Below are 18,688 nucleotides of genomic sequence, written 5' to 3'. Positions count from 1 at the left end.
GCTCACAAGGGTAGGAAGCTGAGAGAGGAGCCCATGAAGGCAGCTGGCAATAAAAAGGACAGGCATGAGATACATTAATGAGATGGAAAGCCTCCTATGCTAGAGGTCAGATTGAAAACAAGCAGAGGGAGAACTACCAGGGACCATAACTCAGCTTCCAAGCACTGAACATTTGCTCTCAAGTCAGCCTGGCCTTTCCTACCTGCTGGAATCATCCTCCAGCTCTCCTGTCGCTGTCCAGACAGGACTGTAACAACTCCAGAGTTGAGATTCCTCCCATCTCCACATCACTAACAGGTCATTTCATAAAGAAACTTGAAGAAGAAGCATTTCATCTAGTATAGATGAGGTTTTTAAAATTCCATTTGCCTTCCCTCTGTATGCAAATCTGTGCTGATCTGATGAGGCTCCTATTTCCTGGATTAGACACGTGAAACTTTGCAAAAAACGAGCATACCCTGGTGGTTTCACTCTGTATTTCACAGCCCTCTCTTGACTGTGCTGCCATAAATATTTCAGAGACCTGCCCACCACCGTCTCAGTTAGGTCTGGGTCAGCGAGAAGCCAATGGTTTGGACAGTGATGAATTCAGCAGAGCAATTAGCAAGAGTTGTTGCAGCTCAGGACATCCCAGCGAGCAGCAGGAGCAGACAAGGTGTGAGGGGACCCTCAGCAGCAGCCAGGTCACCCCCACGGGCTGTGGCACAGGCCTGGCACAGATCCTGCTGCCTCCTGCCTCCCCTGCCTCAGGAACCTCCTGTCAGCCAAATCAGTGCTGCCTCATTTGGCCACTGGAATCCCCTGGAGGACAGACTGGCAGTGAAACTGGGCCGAGGTACTGCCCATCCTCAGCCCTGTCCTTGCACAACAAGCCCTTCAAAGCAGCCCTGAAAACACCTCCCTGCCGTGGCTGCCTGCAGAACTGGGCTCCCACAGGTGTAAAACCTTGTTTGAGCAGCAAATGAGACGGGAGAAGACCTGTGACAAGCAGGAGCAGCAAAGGCAGCCTGAGGATCCTTGGGAGCTGCAGCCATGGATATTTAAATGCCAAGCAATGTATCACTGGCTCCCTGCTGAACATGAGATGGTTTCATCTTTGCAGAAGCAGCACCAACAGCATGCTCACATCAGCTTCACTCTGGCAGCCTGACCAGCAGCAGCAGCTGTGACTCCTTGGTTTTTAACTGGGAAATCATTGGGCACTGCAGAAAATTACTGGGAAATCATTGGGCACTGCAGAAAATTACTCTGGGCAGCACAAACAGTGGGGAGTCACTGCAGGTTCAGCTCTGCAAGGCAGAGCTTTAACCACAGCTGAAGGTGCAGGCCAGCTGAGCTCCCTGCTCTGCCCTGAGACATCCATCCAAAGCCCAGAGAGATCCACGCTGCACCGTGCCAGTCACAGTGCCAGGCTCTGCTCCATCCCTCCAGTCTGCAGGGAGCTGCTCTGCAGCAAAGGCAGCCTCTGTGCCCCACTGCTGCCTCTCTGCAGAGCAATCTGTAAATATTTTGATATTTGGGCAGTGGAGGTTCTCACTTGTCCATCTGGATTGGAAACTGGACTCATTAACTCCCAACTGTCAGCTGGAAAAGCTGCCAGAGGGTTTCTGCCACATTAGGGAGCAGCAAAGGACTGCTGCCACAGGGATGGGCAGAGCAGAGCCCTGTGCAGCCCCAGCTCTCCACTCATCACTGCTGGGGGGCGATTAATGCCCTTTTCCTTTCCCAATTAAACCCCTGCCTCTAATATCCTTGCTCTGAATCTTCAGAGCAAACTCCTCCCAGAGGAGCCACTGCTGGGTGGCAAATTTCCCACCACTGCTGGGTGGAAAATCTGCTGCTCAGTAAACTAGATGGCCAGAGAAATCCAACTTCCAATCATCACCAGGAATGCTGAACAAAATATTGGAAAATTTGGTGCCCAAATAACAAAAGTAAAATATGTTCCAGCTCCCAAGGGTACTGTCACATGGAGAAAGTGTATTCTGAAAGAAAAAAGACTGCAGAGGAAGCACAACTTCAAACAAACTCTGTTACCTGACCATGAAGAGTCAGAGCAGGGTGTGAACCTTCATTCAGAGGACACAGCAATCCCACTCACTAAACCCCAAAAAACCTCCAGGTTCCTGTGGACTCCAACCATGGACAGAAGGAAAAGCCCCACAGATGATGCCCAAAAGTCCAAGAGCAGAGGTGCTGGAAGCCTCTCTGGGGCACACATCTCCCTTCAGTCTGAGCCTGCACCTGGTGCATTATTTAGTGCCAAGTGAGAAAGAAGCAATGCCTAACAAAGTGTTAAAGGGCTTTGGGAAGTTTCACCAACCTTTCCAGAGCCGTCAGCTCTGACTGCCTGGCAGAAGAGACAACTGATCTTGCTTCCAGATTACAGGCAGCACAGCTCTTAGGGCAACTGTCTCTCTGTGTTTGCATCCAGCTACCTCCAGCAGCTTGAAGTGTGCTCAAAGTGCAAGGAAGCACTTGATCAAAATCCAGCTCACACTGTAGACAGCGAGGAACAAGCGGCCAAAGCATTACAGACACAACAACAATGGAATTTGGGGAGGGATTTGACAGGTTACAGGTTGATGACACTGCTGCAGTCCCGGTGGAAATGTGGATTGATGCAATTAGCAACAGGGAACTGGAAACTCAGCAGAGGAAAACTGGGAACACATCCATAAAAGATGAGCTGCTGCACCATTGTAGAGAAGCACAAAATCCTGCGTGAGCTCAGAACAGGAACAAGTTGAAACAGGAGTGAGATGGGGGAAATGCAGCTCCAAGCTCCCTCCCAGTGCTCAGAACTGTAGATCCAAATTCTAAATTCAAACACTTGAATTTGCTTCCCCCAGAGAGACTGGCCTAGTTTGCCACAGGGATACAACGGGAGAGGGAGTGGGGGTGTCCTGGAGACATGGGCAGCAGCAGGCAAACCCTGAGCCCAGCCAGGCTCTGCTCAGCTGCCAGTGAGTGCAGCCACATGGAAAACATGGCAAGATGCAGAACCAGTGGGATGGACACGCTGCCAAGGTGCGTGGCTCTGCTGCAGCACCAAAAGGTGAATCCCTGTGCAGCCACAGCAGCAGCTGTGCCAGGTCAGCTCCCTGCCAGCCAGAGCTGAGCTCACACTGGGAAAGTGAGGCCAGAGGCTACAGGGATGGGCTCATGCTGGCAGCAGGGCCCCAGCCTTGGCTAACACGTGCTGAAGGTGTCAGTGCCAGTCCTCACAGGGATTTCACTGCAGAAGAACCCCAGGAGCCAGAAACCCAGGCTGGCAGCAGGAGACCAAGGCCGGCTCCTCTTTGTGCCACATCCCCAGTGCTGGGGTCTGTAGCAGTCAGAACATGAGGCAGGACACCATTTAAGTCTTTACAAGAGTAACCAAAATTACTCTCCTCTGTGAATACTGACAAGCTCCCCACTTCCACAAGCCCTTCACTGCATGTGCCCAACATGGAATAACTACAAAAATAAAGCGGAATAAGGCACCCGAGCAGTGGAGAAGGTGCTTGTGAACAAACCCTGCAATGAGGTTTCTAATGATTGCAAGTATGTACATGTTCTGCTTCAACAAAGCTGGTGGGGATCTGCCAGGTTGAATAATGAGCAGGGACACCACACGCCTTCCATACATAATGGTACAGAAATGGAATATAAGTATATACTGCAGCTCTGTGGAACACAGGGGCTTTTGTAGCCATTTATGTTATACAAAGATTTACATTTGGAAAAGTCATTCTGCTATATCTAGCAGAAATTTCAAGACAAATGGAACCCATACTTATTCTTTCAATGATAATACTGAGCACAGGATAAAGCTCTTAAATTCAGAGCACTTTATAAAAATTAATTACTACTTAGTTCACCCTTGTGAGGTGGGAAGGTATTACACCTGCATATACATGAGGACACCAAAGCACAAGTGGATTAAACAGCTCGTTCAGGATCACAGAGACAGGCTAATTGTTGAAATATGTATGCACATGTGCATCTGTGTGTGTTTGAATGGGTTTGGCCCCTCCAGAGCCTTCTCAGCACACAGAGGCCAAGCTGCTCTGCTGGGCTCCTCTCACCACAGAGTCCCAGGCATGTCTAATGAAAGACACCAACCCGAAGAAAGGGAAGAGATTTTTTGTGGTTTGCACAGATGGAAATAAAAGCTAGCTTTCAAACAGGCGAGGAACAGAAAAGCCATTGTTAAAAAGCTGTGCAGTGCTCCAGTGACAGCTCCTAATCAGCTTGCCACTGAGCAGCGCCACACCGGAGCACAGCAGACCTGGGAATCCACGTGCCAACAAACGTTATAAAACCTGGCCCTTGACAAATGAAGAGAGAAAGGGCTGTGGAGCCAGTGACAGAGACAGCCTCCCACCCACAGGGGGCTGGCAGCCCACTCCTCCTGCTCCAGTGACCTGAAAGCCCTGGAGCAACCTCTCCCCTCCTTGGACGCTTTGCTCACCACCTCCAGTCCCTGCACTGGGTCACTGAGTCCTCCTCTCTGTGTGAGCACCAGCAAAAGCACACATTGTCATGGGAACAAACAGCTCTTGGAGCGTCTGCAAGGCTCCTGTCAGTGCTGGCAGGTGGGTTCCAGAGGCATGCTATAATTAGCAGTTACCTGGACGCAGGGTTTGCCACTGATCCGTGGGGTAAAACACTTCCAGGTCTTCAGGATCAGCGTCATCCTCTGTCCCCAGCTCCTTCCCACTGTCATCTTTTATGTCGCTCTCTTCTATTTTTGTAAGGGCAAACTCCTTTTGGAGAGAAGAGATTCAGCTCATTAGCAATTGCATCTGGGTAATTTAGTGCTGGCTGAGAATACAAAATTTTTTCCCTCGCCAGCAGATTTTTTTTTTTGACATCTGAGATTCTTTCCACATGGTTAAATTTAGATTTAAAGTATATTAAAGGTTAAACATGCATAACTAGCATGACATTTGTGCTGAACAAAGCAACGCAGCTTATTTCCTATTCCAGAGCAGGTTGCAGGTTTCAAACCAGCTCTCACAGAGCCTTACCTGTATTTCAGTCAGAGGCAGGAGCCCTGGCTATTATTAGGGTTGTATAACATTGTAAGACCCCATTTTCCCTTGCCTAAAAATATGTCAAACTTTTAACTTTTTCAGCTGAAATTTTCCACACGAGTGGAATGCCTCAAGGCTTGTTGGTTGGTTTGGGGTTTGGTGAGTTTTTTTTGGTTTTGTTGGGTTTTTTTATTTTTCTTTTTCTTAAATGCACTTATTTCAGGCTTGGAGAAGATTTCAGCTAAAATAGTTCAGCTGTTTCCAAAATAGGACACGGGAAAAAACACACCGAGCTGCCCACATGATACAAATGTGAGGATCCTCTTCTCCACCCTCTTCCAGTGTTCTCCAAGGCTTTTAAAACAATGAGGCAGGGATTTAATCACCACCTCCATGGCAAGTGCAGCACGAGGCTGGCAGAGGTGTGGGAGAGCAGCCAGCATGAGCGGCTCAATGTTACACCAAGGGAAGAACAGCAGGGAAAAAATCCTTGTTGTGAGGGAAACCTTGGTGTTCAATGGAAAGCCTCCCCAGGGAGCTGGTGGGAGTCACAAAAAACTCTGGAGAGTGCACAGAAATGACCTGTACTCTCACACCTGGCACTGACTCTGGGTCTGGGCTGTTCTGGTTCCAGCAGGAACAGATGAACTGGTCCAGGCTTATCATCCCCACAGCTCAGTGCCTGCTGAAGGGAATATTTTCAGCTTCTGAGATCACCAATCCAGTCACCACTGAGGAATTTGAGTTAACCACCCTACAGGGAATGATTAGTCCTAATTGTTGGCAATTAAGATGGAGTTACAGCTCACTTCATGAAGTGTTTGGATCTTAATCCTTAGGATGTTTTCACAGGGAAAAATGTAAGTAAATTCAGAGGTTAACTGGGAAATTCTGGGACACATTCTGCCTTCAGTTCTTCCACTCTTTGGGAAAAAAATGCATGCACATTTTCTGTCAGAATTTGGATGCTCTGCATATAAATATCCGTTTCCAGCCTAGAAGAGTCTTTCTGAGCAACAGAAATGCCAACCTGAGCAAAAGACGCAGAGTAGCAACGGCAGTGTGGATGTGGCACTTGGGGACGTGGGCTGGTGGTGGCCTTGGCAGCACTGGGTTAAAGGCTGTACTCAATGATCACAAAGGTCTCTCCCAACCTACACAATTGCACAATTCCCTGATTGTGGTAACACACAAGGAAGGCTGACAAACCTATAGAATGTTTTTATTTCAGCTGTGGAAAGCGACTGCGATTTCAGAAATGCACGAGGAACCAGATCTTAACTCCTGCTTTTGCTGAGTGCATCAGGGGCTTGGAATTGTTCAAATTATAACAAATGGTTAAAGCTCAGGAACAATCACAGCCATAAAAGCCCAGGTTCTGCAGATGAAAATCAATGTTAACATTTTCTGAGCCAAGACTCAACAGGACTAAAAAGGAGTGAGTGGAGCAGTTATTACTTAGCTGATTTCCACAGCTCTGTGATTATCCAAGAGGGAGTTAGTGATACAGGCTATTGTAAATTTACCACCAGGCCTCCCAGTGCTGGATCTGTTCAAACACATAATGGAGACAGCTGATGTTTACCAGCTCTGCTCAGGAAAAGTGTGGGGTTTAAATGCTCAGTAAGGATAAAAGGATGTGACTTGGTTCATTTAAGTGCTGCTGTCACTGCCTGGCCACAGTTGCTTTGCAATACCCCATTTTCATTAGCATTTCTAGCAAAAACAGGCAGCACCACACAAGCGATTCTTCATTTACACAGAAATCAGCAGAACCCTTTCTGGTTTGTTTTCATAATTCAAGCAGGAGAAAGACGTTTCATAAAGAATAATGGGCATTTCCTTAAAGGCAAAAAGCATCCGTGTTTTATCAGTCTGAAGTCAAGTGGAGCAGCCAAAACTTACAGACACTCTCTGTCCCAGGCTGGAGCAGGAGAGGAGCACAGAGCCCAGCAGCAGCAGCAGGCTGACCCTGGAGGTGCTGGAGAGGAGCCCGGCCCAAGGAGACATTGCCACCAGCCTGAAATGCAAAGCAAAACAAACCCAACAGTATTTCTTTTTCCATTTTTGCAGGTTTCAGGACTCTTTACACAACACTTTGCAACACAGCGTGGGATCAGGGGTGTGACATGGCAGGAGGCACAACACCTCGAGGTGTGAGCACAGGGACTCGTGGGGCTCACTGCTAATGGGGTTTGTGACAGGAAATGCCAAGAACTCATACTGACCCCGCAGGGGATGATATCTCTCCTGGAAAATATGAGGAGACCTGCAAGACTTGTTTAAAATCTCTGTGTCAGTGCCATGGATGACAACTGGAGGGAAAAATAAAAAGCCGTGCAATCCCGTGAAGGCTTTTTATGCCTGTGCCTCATTTTAAGCACAGAAGTAGCTGCGTTAATTCAAATTAAACAAAACGACCAGCTGTCCAAGGAGCAGGGGTTCATCTAATCCATATGTAGGTTTTTCTTGAGGAAAACAACATTTTGCAGAGGTCAGCGAGGTTTACTCAGTGGTTCCTACAGCACAAGGTTTCCCTGCTGCTCAGAGCAGAGGCTCAGCCCAGCCATGGGGCCAGGAGCTGGCTCTGACCATGCTCAGGTGTTCCAGGGAGCAGAGCCATGGCACAGACCCACTCTGATGGGGCACAGAGCCACCCTGATGGGGCACAGAGCCACCCTGGAGGGCTACAGACCCACCCTGATGGGTACAGAGCCACCCTGATGGGCACAGAGCCACCCTGATGGAGCACAGAGCCATCCTGATGGGGTACAGAGCCATCCTGATGGGGTACAGAGCCACCCTGGTGGGGTACAGAGCCATCCTGATGGGGTACGGAGCCACCCTGGTGGGCTACAGGGACACCCTGATGGGCACAGAGCCACCCTGATGGGCACAGAGCCACCCTGATGGGGCACAGAGCCACCCTGATGGGGTACAGAGCCACCCTGATGGGTACAGAGCCATGGCACAGAGCCACCCTGATGGCTACATTGCCACCCTGATGGAGCACAGAGCCACCCTGACGGGCTACAGGGACACCTTGATGGAGCACAGGGACACCCTGGTGGAGCACATGAGGGGGAAATGAAGGCTGCTGCTGCTGCTGTGGGTGCCAGTGCCCGGGCACAGAGCAGTTGTGCCCACCCTGCGTGTGAGCACACACACGTGTGCCCCCAGTGCCTCACACGAGGCTCGGGATCCACCTACAGCCTTCAGCTCTCTGCTGGGCTAGGGAGTGCAGCAGCCTGCCAGCACACAGGCTGCACAAGTATTTCCTGTGATTGGCTCTAAATTTACACGCTGCTAAATTAAACTAAATGAGGTCTTTTGAAAGAAGATAGGACTGATTAGTTCCGTTCAAACACTCCTTCATTACTCATCCCTCCATCAAGTCTGCTCCTACTCCTATCCAGGTTTTAAAGAAGTTCCTCCCCTACACACAGTCCGAAATATCTTGCTTTGCTGTCCATCAGGGTGGCACATCAGATAGCAGAGCTGTCCCTCACTGAAGCAACCACTTTGTGTCCCACAAAGCAGAAAACCTGCTCACAGCAGCACCCACCACCAGCTCCTGGCACCAAAGAGCCTCTGCCCCCAGAAGCCTTCAGGGACGTGGAGGGAAGCCTCCTCTCCTTCCACCCTTTCACTGGTACCTTGTCCCTACACTCCACTTTGTTATTTCTTCCTCTCCCTGCTTGGTTTTTGCCAGAAAAGGAAGAGGAAACCAGGAGAGGGACAGAGCAGAGGTAACAGTGCACCTGATGTACTTCTGCAGCCTCCAAAAACTCCTGAGCCAGGGTCTTCCTGAGCAGCAATCTCTGCCTTCTGCCTCTGAGCCACCTCTACCACATCAGCTGGATTTTTCACATTAATTGGTTTTGGAACAGATCTGGATTTCTGACACCCACAGCATGCCTGAGCAATGAGCATCCCCCTGCTTAACTCCCACAGTTCAGGAAAGCATCACCTCCCAGTTCCTACTTCAGTGTCTCCTCTTTCCTAAAGGGTCAAAGAACCACCTCAAGGGCCCATAAGCCCTTATTAAACCACAGCTGGAGTAAAAGAAAAGCTCCCTGTTTTCATAAGCCAACCTGTGGCCAGAGCCTGCAGCTCTCTCCTGGGACATGGCCAAGCAAATCCAGGCTACAGCCAACACCCAGGCTCCTGAGCTGGCACACCCAGAGCACAATGCACAGCCTCAGACTCCCTCTGCTCCCAGATCTTGATCCTTGTGCCCTTCTGGACAGTCCCACAGTCCTGACCTCAGTCCAGTGTGACCACAACACACAATTAATTCCCTCTCACCTCAGAACAAACTAAAGCTTTTTACACAGGAACAGGCTTCTTGGTTTGGTTGAGGTTTTTTCAGTTATAAAACAAGCAGAAAAACTAGAATAATGAAAAATAGATGTATCCCTCAAACTTTATCTGCAAGCCTGGAAATAAAAAGGAAAAAAAAAAAAAAAAAGAAAGAGAAATTCAACAAAGCAGTGGCTGAAAGCAAACGCACACTCCCAATAAAAATAGAGCTCACGTGTACCGAGGAGGCTGCTAGCAAATGACAGCACAGCCTCTTCCAAGCCTCCAGCCTCCTGCCTGCCTGGCAGATGACATCTGCACAACAATTAGCACTTTGCTTCAGTCCCAGGTAGGCAGGAGGAGCCAACATGTGCAACAGGGGCTCTGGAGCTCCTGGAGAGGAGCTTCTGCACAGGCTGACATCTCCTTACAGACAGACACACACAGAGAGCAGGAGAGGATTTCCACACAGAATGTTCTGTGGACACAATGAGAGCAGGAGAGGATTTCCACAAGAATGTTTCTGTGGATTTCCAGAAACAACCTTTGCAGCCTGTGAAGCAGAAGCCTGTGGTTGTGGTGACCCCACGTGCACAGGGAATGTTGGCTTGGATTTGAGGGCATCTTTGGGGATCCAGCACGTACAGCAGCCAGGCAGCAGCAAAACTGGACTAGGAAGGTCACAAATTCCCCTTGTGCAGAGTGGAGGGGCTGGTCTTTTCTCAATAATCCTTTTTTGTCAAACAAAATCAGGCACTAGGGAAAGAGCAAAGGGTCAGACTCCGAGAAGTCTCCTCTGCTGGCAGTAACCCTCCTGTCAGAGATGGGGATGTTGCTGGCTGGGAGGTTCTGCTCCACAGCTCCAGAAATCGTGGTCTGTGCCAGCAGCAGCAAAAACAGCCCAGAGCTGTGCTCCCCATTAGCAGGGACATTCCAGTGAGGGCAGAGCTGCAGGAATGCAGCTCCCACAGCCACAGGTGACAGCCCCAAGGCAGCCAGTGAGAGGAGCACATGTCATTGATGCCTCCTGCTGCTGGCAGCACTGCCCTCACAGCCCAGCACCGAGCCCACACTGCCCGTCCTGTGCCACTCCAACAAATCCTCCAGGAGCCTCATCTGAGCCCTGACATGCTGCTCCAGGAGAGCACACAGACATCCCAGAGCCCCTCAGCCCCAACATCAGCCTCTGGCTTTGCAGCCAGCTGGAAGCAGAATTCCAGAATCACTGAGCTTGGAAGAGACTGCCAGGACCATTGAGTCCAAGTTGTGCCTGATCCCCACCTCATCCCCTGCCCAGAGCTCTCAGTGCCACCTCCAGCCCTTCCTGGGACACCTCCAGGGATGGGCACTCCAAACCCCCCTGGGCAGCCCCTGCCAAGGCCTGAGCCCCCTTTCCATGGAGAAATTCCTGCTGTGCCCACCCTGGGCCTGTAGGCAATTTCCTCTTGTCTTGTCCCTCATTCCCTGGGAGCAGAGCCTGACTCCAACCTGGCTCCTCCCTCCTGGAGAAGGTTCTTTCCCCCTGAGCCTCCTTTTCTCCAGGCTGAGCCCCTTTTCCAGCTGGTCCTCACAGTTCCATACACTGCTGGGACTCTCCAGCCCCTTCCCAGCTCTGTTCCCTTCCCTGGACATGCTCCAGCCCCTCCATGTTTGTCTTGCCATGAGAGCTCAGAACTGGACACAAGACTGGAGGTCCCTCAGCAGTGCCAGCACAGGGGACAGGCACTGTCCTGCTCCTGCTGCCACCCCAGTGCTGATTCAAAACCACCAATTATCTCCAAGACTAAGCAATAGCAATAAGCTAATCCTTGTTTTCACCTAGGGATGACCTGAGGGAGCAGGATTACAGCCTTACAAACTGTCTGCAGATAAACTCAGGGCAGGTTTCTGTCCAGCCAGCCTCACTGAGATGGCAAGGGGAGCACCAGCAGCACACTGTGCCATCCAGCACAAAGCACCAACAGAGCTCCCTCAGTGAGAGCAGGGCAGGGATGGGAACCCCCAGGCACCTCCAGCTGAAGCAGGGCACAAAGCCCTGGCGGCACTCACAGCCTCTGAGGCTGAAGGAGAAGTTTCCTGGGCAACAGCAGCTCAGGGAATGAGCTCCAGCCAGCCGTGCACGGGGGCTGTGGGACTGGAGAGGCTCTCAGGACACAGAGTGCACTCACAGCGAGCTGAGATCCCCTTCACACACAATGTCCTTCCAATGGTGGCATCCAGGGCCGAGCCCCTGTGACAGGCTGAGTGATGTGCAGTGCCACAGACAAAGAGAAGGAAATGCAGCTGACCTGACCTGCAATTTCCCTCCTCTGAGCAAGAGGGTCCCCAGGTCTGTGAGGAGCACTCATGTTTGCTGGTGTGCTACAGACACCTTGGGAGCACCCTGTGGCCAGCTGTCCCTCCTGCTTGCCAACTGCACAGCTACACCAGCAGGAGAAAGAGGAGGCTTGGAGCTGAAATTCAGCCTATGCCTAGGACAGGAAACAGCTGGACGGCAAAGAGAGGATGATTGGGAGGCCACAGAGGATTACTGGGAGGCCACACTCTAATGCCCTTCCCCAGTCACTAGCTGGGTGTGCACAACCCTGTGCTTTCACACAGGACAACCTGCACACACCATCACCCGAGGTCGATGCCCAGGATGATCCCAGCAGCTCTGCTCCTCCAGGCATCCTGTCCTCAGGAAAGCACCCCTGTGCCTCCAGTGGGTGTCCCAGCCCCACTCCAGTGAGAGCCCCCAGCCCTGCCAGAGGGTCCCACCTGGGCACAAAGCCCCAGCCAGGCAGGGCAGCCCAGGGAGCAGCAGTTGTTTTCCAGCCCCCTCACACCTCCAGGATCTCACTGGAGAGGGTGTAGCTGCCATACAGACCATTCCATTCATGTCGCTTATGAAATGGCTTTAAAAAAACATTTATTCTTCTTGCCTGCTCCTCATCATTTACTCCTACTAGGACTCTGCTCTGGCATGTTAAAAACACTCCTACACAAAGGGAAAAGTTGTGGGAACACCTTCTTGCTGCCTACAGAGAACCCACACAGCAAGGAAGCCACACTTTGAGGCTGGTAGGAATAAACTGGGCTGGCTGGGCCCAGCCTGAGCAGGGGCAGCAGGTCCTGCTCCAAACCTGAAGCAGCCCACAGGAGGGAATTGTGACACGGGCACAGGGTGGCAGGGGCAGGATAACCATGGCACAAACACATGTTTACAGAGCTTGGCATCTACTGAGCACTCATGCAGCCTTTGTAACCGCTGCTAACAAATAATAACAATAAATATTAATAACCCCTCCAGGCTACCTGTGCAGCCATCAGCTCACATCAGCCCCTCGAGCAGCAGCTTGGCCATGACACCACCCAACAGAGCTCCCACAGCCCTGCCAAGTGCCAGGGATGTGTCCAGCAGCAGGAGACAGCCCAGCAGTGCCCGGGGCAGCTCTTGGCACCAGCAGCTTCACCAGCACTGCCACAGCTCCCCCAAGAGCAGGGGAGGGGTTGTTGTGTTGGATAAAGCCAGAACCGCCCCTTCTAATGGCCACAGCAACCCTGACCCTGCTGTTTATACAGCTCGCACAGTTTAACACTAAGCATCGTTTAGTCTATCATTTAAATTGACTTCATTCATTCATTCAGCAAGCTGCATTCACACAAAACGCTGCTCTCCAGAGGGCAGGAGCACAGCTTTGAGCTGGGGTGGTGTGAAGGCTGAGCAAGGCTGCCCTCACCCTCGTTAGCGGCCGTGGCACAGGGGCCACGCTCATTAGTGCTGCTGGCAGAAGGGGCCACGCTCCACCGGGGCTCAGCACGACCCCAATTCCATGAGCTGCCTCCCCCAGACCCTCCACGCCAGAGACAGACTGCTGAGTCCAGCACGGGGAATCTTCTCTGCCAGCATGGAGTGTGCAGAAGCAGAGCGTGCCTCGGAGATCAGAGGCTGAATTTATCATTTATTATTTATAAGCAGTGCATCTCTCTGAATTTCTGGCAGCTGCTCTCACAGGGCTCTGCTCTGCCTGCACACCACATGACACTGACTCCTCAGAGCTCTGGGGTTGGCAGGGACCTCTGGGCCCACACCAGTGTACTGGTGCTGATTTGCTCCAATTTAGGACTTCAGGACTTGCCTGGAGATGAGAGTGCACAGGGACCTTCAGGACAAACATCTTTCTGAAAGCTGTCCCACTGTCTGACCTCCACCACATGAAACAGCTTTTCCCTTCCTCCTAACCTCCCCACCACCCCAAATCCCAGCCAAAACACCTCTCATCCTACCCATACCTATTCCCTTCTCCCACTCCTTGCTGCAATTTCCCATGCACAGCACAGACAATAAGTGATGTTTTCTCCCCCCCTCAGATCTATCCTTTCCACCAGTTCCTATTTGCAAGGTGACACCTTGCCTCACACTATCCCAGGAGTCTCCCAGCATTCCGTGTGTTTTTATCCCCTCTGCTTTCCCAAGCTTGGAGAATCTAACAGGAAAGAAAGCACATGCTGCACTAACAAGGTCCCAGAGAATCCTGATGTCCCACTGCAGCTGGGCCCACGAATTGCCAAAGATTTAACTGGCTTGTTCCCAGCCTCTCTGGAAAGAGCTTTTTGTATTTTCCAAGTTCCTGCTGTTCACCCATGGTTCTCATAGGGAATAACAACCTCCTTCCCCTGTCAGATGCCAGCTTCCCTATAAAGAAACTCAATTAAGAGGTTAAGAAACCATGAAAAAAAAAATCCTGCTCAGTGTTACAGAAATCCAGCGGTGATGGATCCAGCACACGACTCCCACAGCAGCAGCCACACCACACTGCCTGCCCAGCACAGCCATCCCTGCCCCTGGCTGAATCTCAGTCAGGAGCCCCAGCTCAGCCTGCAGGTTTCCTTCCCACGGGGATTGCCAAGCCAAGGAACCCCTGCCAGTCCCTGCAGAGCACTGGCACAGAGCTGCCCCAACAGTGGGCACGCAAAGGACTCCTCCAGCTGCCCTATTGATCTGCCAGGAGCCACGAGCTGTGAGCTTCATGAAAAATGCATTTTCTCACCTCTCCACAGAGCGCCAGTTGGTGGTGACAGCTCTGACTCCCTGTGACAAGCCAGGGGACCGGGAGCAGCAGGGAGCAGGATGGCACATGGGCAGCAAACGTGGGGCTCACCTGCTGCACGCCCTGGGTATGTGCGCAGGAATAACATGGCATAGCAGCTTGTGGATTGAGCTCATGGAATGCCTGGCTGGATGTCCAGCCCTGGCTTGGCTCCCACATGCTTCCAGTTTTGTGGCAAGCTCCCAGATGAAAAGGCAGAGGCCACTGGGATCCACCTCGTGGGTCAAACCCAGTCAGGAGCTGCCAGACTGGCAGCAAAACCTGGGATAAAGCCCTAGCAAGCCAATCTCAAACCCACCCCTGAAGGGGAGGAAGGAGCTCTCCTGGGATGAACACAACCTGCTGCCACAGGCTCCCTCAGGACCAGTCCTGGCTTTGCCCCCAGTCCCTGCATCAATCTGGACACATCAGTGCCCACGCTGGGGCTCAGCTGCTCCATTCCAACACTGACACCGTGGTTACAAACACTGAGGTCAGCAGCAGTGGCTCCCTGTGCTTGGATCAAAGGCTTGATGCAAGTTTGCTTTTTTTCCGTCCCTGCACTGGTCCTTTCTCAGTGGTTGCAGAGGATGCCTTTGTTAAGCAATTAAATAAGCCCTGGGACAGGAATGAGCATGAAGGGAGAGCTGAGAGATTGCCAGTCCCACCATCCAGAAGTGACTTTGTGGTCATTGCCGTTCCTCTATCCAGGCATTTCCCACCAAGACTGAAAAGCAACTCCTGCTCCCCAACCATCAAAGCTTCCCCAGGACAAAGCCAAAGCAGAACAGCCAAAGCCACTGCAGGCAGCATTCCTTCAACAGGGTTTTTCCTAAGGAAATTTAAATTAAAACAAGCCCCAAGGCCTGCAAATGCAGAAGCAAATGCACAGACACAGAAAGCTGAAAGAGAACATAATTCCTTCCCTCTCATGTTGTTCATCTGCCACCCCTGCTTTGGGGAATGGTTTGTTGCCTTTTAGAGCTATTTTAGATGTTACTTGCAGCAATGTGTGGAGAAAACAGTTGAAATGTGATGGTGCAGCATTCTTTTTAATTAAACAATCCCTCAGGCACCACGGAATGGCTCCAGTCAAGCCCAGGACACTGCAGGTCTGCCTCCTCCAGCACAGCAGAAGGTCTCCCAGGCCCCTCTGGAGGTCTGCTATCAGATGGCCCAGATCTTCTGCAGGCTTTGTCCTTCCTGCTGCCATCCTGGCTTTTTGCCCCATCAGCCTCTGCTAAGCAGAGCTTTGATCCTCCAAGCAACTCCTGGTTCAGGGACCTTCCTTCTTTTTGCTGCCCATACAGGAAGGACATGGAGCTGGAGCTCCCCATCACCTCACCTTCAGATGGGAAGGCTTTGATGTGGTACAGAGTGCCTGGATCTGAGATTCCTCAGGTCTCTTCAAACAGCAGCAGAGCCACAGCTTGTGATCTGTGCAAAAGAGCATTTTCCTTGGGAATGGAAGTCATGCCAGCATTCATCTCCACCTTGTCATGGCAGAACAAGCTGCATCGGTGCTTCAAAGAGCTCCTCAGCCTTAAATCCTTATAAAAAGTTGACTAAGTGGAGAACCTGTCTCTGAACATCTCATGAATCCCAGCAGAGGTTATGAAATGGCTTTCCTGTGACTGCCTGCACTGCCATGGGACCCTGCACGTGCCACTGGAACCGCAGCACCATGGGCTCCCCTCACAAGGAACGCTCTGCTGCCCCAGGAGATCTGCATTCACGGGTTGTGGAGAGAGAACTAAAGAGCCAGTCAAGCTCCCAGGTCCCTCCTGGGCTCCATGACCAGGCTCCCTGCTCCTCAGAGCCGTGGGGTTCACTCAGCAGAACTTCAGCTCCATCCCCATTGCCCCTCAGCCACAGCACTCCTAAACCCGCTCTGAGGAAGGAGAAGAACAGGGACGTGTTCTGAGTGGGTTTCCTCCACAATTTTCTCTTCTAAGGGACAATTACTCTGTCTGTAACCTCAGTACCTTCCAGTGAAAGCACTGTTTCTCATCTGGAGCTCAGACCAACAGCAGGAGATCCAGACACTCAAAGGGAAAATCCTTTTGGTGAGACACCCTATAAAGAGCCATTTCATGGACTGGCATATCTCAGTATTGAGCAGCACTGCTCCACAGAGGGTTCTTCCTTTGACAGTCCTGGCTGTCACTGCACCTGCTGGCTCTGCAAACACCCAAGCAGCAGCCAAAGGACACAGGGACTTTCACTCCCATGTCTTGGTGTTTGCTGTGAGGTGATTGGCAAAGCCAAGAGCTCGAAATCTGCTGTCAGAGCGAGCAGCAGGCTGTTCCCTCACACACCCTCAGCTCTGATCCAAGAGGCACCTGCAGCACCTTCCTCTCTGCTGTGAGACACCAGAACATCCTGAGCAGCTGCCTGTGCATCCTGGTGGTGCCATGGCAGGTGGGACATGGCACATCCACCACAGGTTTGCCACACCACGTCTGTACATGTCTGAGCTTCTCCCACGATAACTGCAGCTCTCAGCTGTCCCCTCCTGCACACAGGTTTCCTACCCAGCCGTTCTGCAGAGCTCCTCCATCAGCTGCCATCTAAATGAAGCTGCTCTGTGAATCCAGGCTGTTTCAGTGACAGCCTCCACAGTGACTTCCAGTGACCACACACGTCACACGTCAAGACAAGTTTGGCACTGACCCCAATGAGGGAGTGAGAAATCTCCACACACCCAGGGGCAGGCAGGGGCAGTTCCTCATATGTCAAAGGGAACAGCAGTGGGAACAGGCCACATGTTTTCTGAGGCAAGGACCCTGACAAATGGCACATTTATTGTGCTATTCAGGAAGAAATAATAACTACAGTGGCCTTCAGTCTCCAGCTGTTTTAAGTCCGTACTTAAAGAAAGAGCAAAAAAAGACCAAAGCAAACAAGGCTTCCACAAAACCCTCTGGACTGGCTTTTAGCTGCTGGACAAAAGCGTGGCAGCAGGAACTGCTCTGCATTGTCCCATCTCGTTCCTGTTTCGTAACAGCCCCGGCACTGCAGGCAAAGCACAGCAGCAGCAAAGCCCTGCTTGGGTGCTGGAGCTGCTCTGACTCCAGCTCCTGCCTCGCCACTGTGCTCCAGGTGTGCTCCAGGTGTGCCCCAGGTGTTTCCCAGGTGTTTCCCAGGTGTGCTCCAGGTGTGCCCCAGGTGTGCTCCAGGTGTGCCTGGCTGCCCTGGCACGTGCTGCCTGCTGGGCTTGTTCATCCCAGGGCAAGGAGCAGGGAGCCAACCCAGACACCTGTGATGCCATGAGGATTTTTGCCTTTTCTTTTATGTATTCTCAGTGCCCTTATTCCTTATGTCTGATAACTTACCATGAGCCTGGCATTCTGTTAGGCCAGAAAACCAAACATCCAAAAGGCCTCTCAGCTGGAGGCTGGAAAGCCCTAAGCTGCCTTGAGAAACCAAGGAGCCCTCTAAAATACATCCTGTAAACTAAAATTAAGCCCATCTAGTGAGAAATACTTTGAAATAGGAAGATATCAGGCTATTCCTTCAAGCCTCTCATTGAGGCATCTTTGTTAAATATGCTAATTTGCAAGGTCTATAAATTGTATACATGATCTACCATGTGTGTGCAGTTCAGCACATTCCACCTTGGTGAAGTGGTGCACCATAAAGATCCATATTAAATACCAAGATAAAAACCCTTTTTCCCCTATCTATGTCTGGCTCTTAATTTTAAGACCAAGGAAAAGGCATCACCTGGTGGGTTCTGTGTGCCAAGGGCATAGAACAGCAGCACCCAGGGCTCCATGCACAGCTCCAGGATGATCTCCTGGGCACACATTCCCAGCACACATAACTCTCTGTCTAATCAGGCACTCAGCCCTGTTTTGGAGGAGATTTACAGAGAGGTTTTTTTTCTCTTGGAAGCAATAATAGATGGACAGCAGGAAAGGGAAGAAATTAATGAACAAGTAATCATTCCCAAAGTTGCAAATAGGAACAATTCCTCACTCTGAGACAACCCTGGAAAACAAGATTAAAATGCTTAGGGGACATATTCTGAAAACTGCAGGTAATAGAACAGATAAAATGTATTTACACTATCTCACAGGGGACATGTACTTTTTATTCTGCTGAGGAATGTAATATTCTGCTGCTCATTGCAGAGCTAAAAGGGTGTCCTAAAAAAAGGAATCTAACAAAGTGTTTTTAGTGGCAACTGGGTCTGATTCCAGAACACAGGTTCTGCTCTTCCCTGCAGCCAACACGCCATGGGAGCCACAACCAGCACCTGCAGACACACCCAGCACACAAACACCA

General features: G+C 51.2%; 1 protein-coding gene across 1 annotated transcript in view; it reads right to left on the bottom strand.

Moving 5' to 3' along the window:
* The window catches only part of SIL1 (SIL1 nucleotide exchange factor), a 188,570-nt gene that overhangs the window by 159,105 nt on the left and 10,777 nt on the right, over positions 1 to 18,688 (bottom strand). Inside the window, exons 2-3 of the mRNA XM_058034812.1 lie at positions 6,930 to 7,044; positions 4,619 to 4,754 (exon numbers count right to left, since the gene is read on the bottom strand). Coding sequence (XP_057890795.1) covers positions 4,619 to 4,754; positions 6,930 to 7,034 — 241 coding nt within the window. The 5' untranslated portion in view covers positions 7,035 to 7,044. The remainder of the gene's footprint in view (positions 1 to 4,618; positions 4,755 to 6,929; positions 7,045 to 18,688) is intronic.

This window comes from Melospiza georgiana, chromosome 15 (assembly GCF_028018845.1).
Source record: "Melospiza georgiana isolate bMelGeo1 chromosome 15, bMelGeo1.pri, whole genome shotgun sequence".
NCBI lineage: Eukaryota > Metazoa > Chordata > Aves > Passeriformes > Passerellidae > Melospiza > Melospiza georgiana.
The sequence above is the reverse complement of the archived record's forward strand: the minus strand, read 5'-3'. Positions and strand labels throughout refer to the sequence as shown.